Source organism: Penaeus vannamei, chromosome 1, assembly GCF_042767895.1.
Source record: "Penaeus vannamei isolate JL-2024 chromosome 1, ASM4276789v1, whole genome shotgun sequence".
NCBI classification, from domain to species: domain Eukaryota; kingdom Metazoa; phylum Arthropoda; class Malacostraca; order Decapoda; family Penaeidae; genus Penaeus; species Penaeus vannamei.
The window spans coordinates 44,720,333-44,722,730 of record NC_091549.1 but is presented as its reverse complement, the minus strand read 5'-3'; the positions used below and the strand labels follow the sequence as shown (position 1 = coordinate 44,722,730).

At 47.5% G+C, this 2,398-nt stretch overlaps 1 protein-coding gene across 1 annotated transcript in view; it reads left to right on the top strand.

The window, feature by feature from the left end:
- Nucleotides 1-566: 566 nt before the first annotated feature.
- LOC113803128 (uncharacterized) overlaps nt 567-2,398 on the top strand; it is a gene marked incomplete at its 5' end in the record, with an annotated part of 11,080 nt that continues 9,248 nt past the window's right edge. Inside the window, 1 exon segment of the mRNA XM_070126296.1 lies at nt 567-676. Coding sequence (XP_069982397.1) covers nt 567-676 — 110 coding nt within the window.

Below are 2,398 nucleotides of genomic sequence, written 5' to 3'. Positions count from 1 at the left end.
ATATGTATTATCCCCATAACATATAAATTATGCTTGATATAAAGTATTCGTTTTATTGTGTAAAGAATGGACAAAGTGATGTATATAAATATAGACTAAGGTATTTCATAGAGGAAAAAACTAATACAAGGGTCACTATACATATATATGATCAACATAAGGATTAACATATAATCATTTTTATCTATTTGTATAAAAAAGGTTCTTTGTTCCTAAAAAGTTATTCGACACAGACAGCCTTTACCAAACTTATTACAATTACATTACAATACTTCGATCTCCTGATATATCTTGAGCTGAAAAAAAGGAAAGAAAGAAAGAAAAAAAAATATATTATATATATATATATATATATATATATATATATATATATATATATATATATATATATATGTATATATACACATACACATATACATATACATATACATATACATATATCTGTTTATAGGTGCAACCAAAAGATCTTCCATTATCGATTTAATAAAGAAAAACATCAAAATACATAAACACAAAAACTAGAAAAAAAATTATTCTTTCAATTTCAACCGTTCTTTCTTCCCCAGGACGCGCCCAGCTTCTCCCTCGTGTGGCGTCCGCTCGTCTCCAAGTTCTCCCGCGACCCGGAGTTGGTGTACTGGGTGCCGCCGCTCTACCTGTCGGGGGATACGCTCAGGTGCGCTTAGGGAGAGGCTAAGTGCAGGTCCATGATAGAGTAGGGTCGGAGATACGGGCAGGTCCGCGCTAGAGTAGAGACGGAGATACGGGCAGGTCCATGCTTGAGTAGAGACGGAGATACAGGCAGGTCCATGCTGGAGTAGAGACGGAGATATGGGCAGGTCCATGCTAGAGTAGAGACGGAGATATGGGCAGGTCCATGCTAGAGTAGAGACGGAGATATGGGCAGGTCCATGCTAGAGTAGAGACGGAGATATGGGCAGGTCCATGCTAGAGTAGAGACGGAGATATGGGCAGGTCCATGCTAGAGTAGAGACGGAGATATGGGCAGGTCCATGCTAGAGTAGAGACGGAGAAAGGGGCAGGTCCATGCTAGAGTAGAGACGGAGAAAGGGGCAGGTCCATGCTAGAGTAGAGACGGAGAAAGGGGCAGGTCCATGCTAGAGTAGAGACGGAGAAAGGGGCAGGTCCATGCTAGAGTAGAGACGGAGAAAGGGGCAGGTCCATGCTAGAGTAGAGACGGAGATATGGGCAGGTCCATGCTAGAGTAGAGACGGAGATATGGGCAGGTCCATGCTAGAGTAGAGACGGAGATACGGGCAGGTCCATGCTAGAGTAGAGACGGAGATACGGGCAGGTCCATGCTAGAGTAGAGACGGAGATACGGGCAGGTCCATGCTAGAGTAGAGACGGAGATATGGGCGGGTCCATGCTAGAGTAGAGACAGAGATACGGGCAGGTCCATGCTAGAGTAGAGACGGAGATATGGGCAGGTCCATGCTAGAGTAGAGACGGAGATACGGGCAGGTCCATGCTAGAGTAGAGACGGAGATATGGGCGGGTCCATGCTAGAGTAGAGACGGAGATACGGGCAGGTCCATGCTAGGAGAGACGGAGATATGGGCAGGTCCATGCTAGAGTAGAGACGGAGATACGGGCAGGTCCATGCTAGAGTAGAGACGGAGATACGGGCAGGTCCATGCTAGAGTAGAGACGGAGATATGGGCAGGTCCATGCTAGAGTAGAGACGGAGATATGGGCAGGTCCATGCTAGAGTAGAGACGGAGATACGGGCAGGTCCATGCTAGAGTAGAGACGGAGATATGGGCAGGTCCATGCTAGAGTAGGGTCGGAGATATGGGCAGGTCCATGCTAGAGTAGAGACGGAGATATGGGCAGGTCTATGCTAGAGTAGAGACGGAGATATGGGCAGATCCATGCTAGAGTAGAGACGGAGATATGGGCAGGTCTATGCTAGAGTAGAGACAGAGAAAGAGGCAGGTCCATGCTAGAGTAGAGACGGAGAAAGAGGCAGGTCCATGCTAGAGTAGAGACGGAGATACGGGCAGGTCCATGCTAGAGTAGAGACGGAGATACGGGCAGGTCCATGCTAGAGTAGAGACGGAGATACGGGCAGGTCCATGCTAGAGTAGGGACGGAGATACGGGCAGGTCCATGCTAGAGTAGAGACGGAGATATGGGCAGGTCCATGCTAGAGTAGAGACGGAGATATGGGCAGGTCCATGCTAGAGTAGAGACGGAGATATGGGCAGGTCCATGCTAGAGTAGAGACAGAGAAAGGGGCAGGTCCATGCTAGAGTAGAGACAGAGAAAGGGGCAGGTCCATGCTAGAGTAGAGACAGAGAAAGGGGCAGGTCCATGCTAGAGTAGAGACAGAGAAAGGGGCAGGTCCATGCTAGAGTAGAGACGGAGATATGGG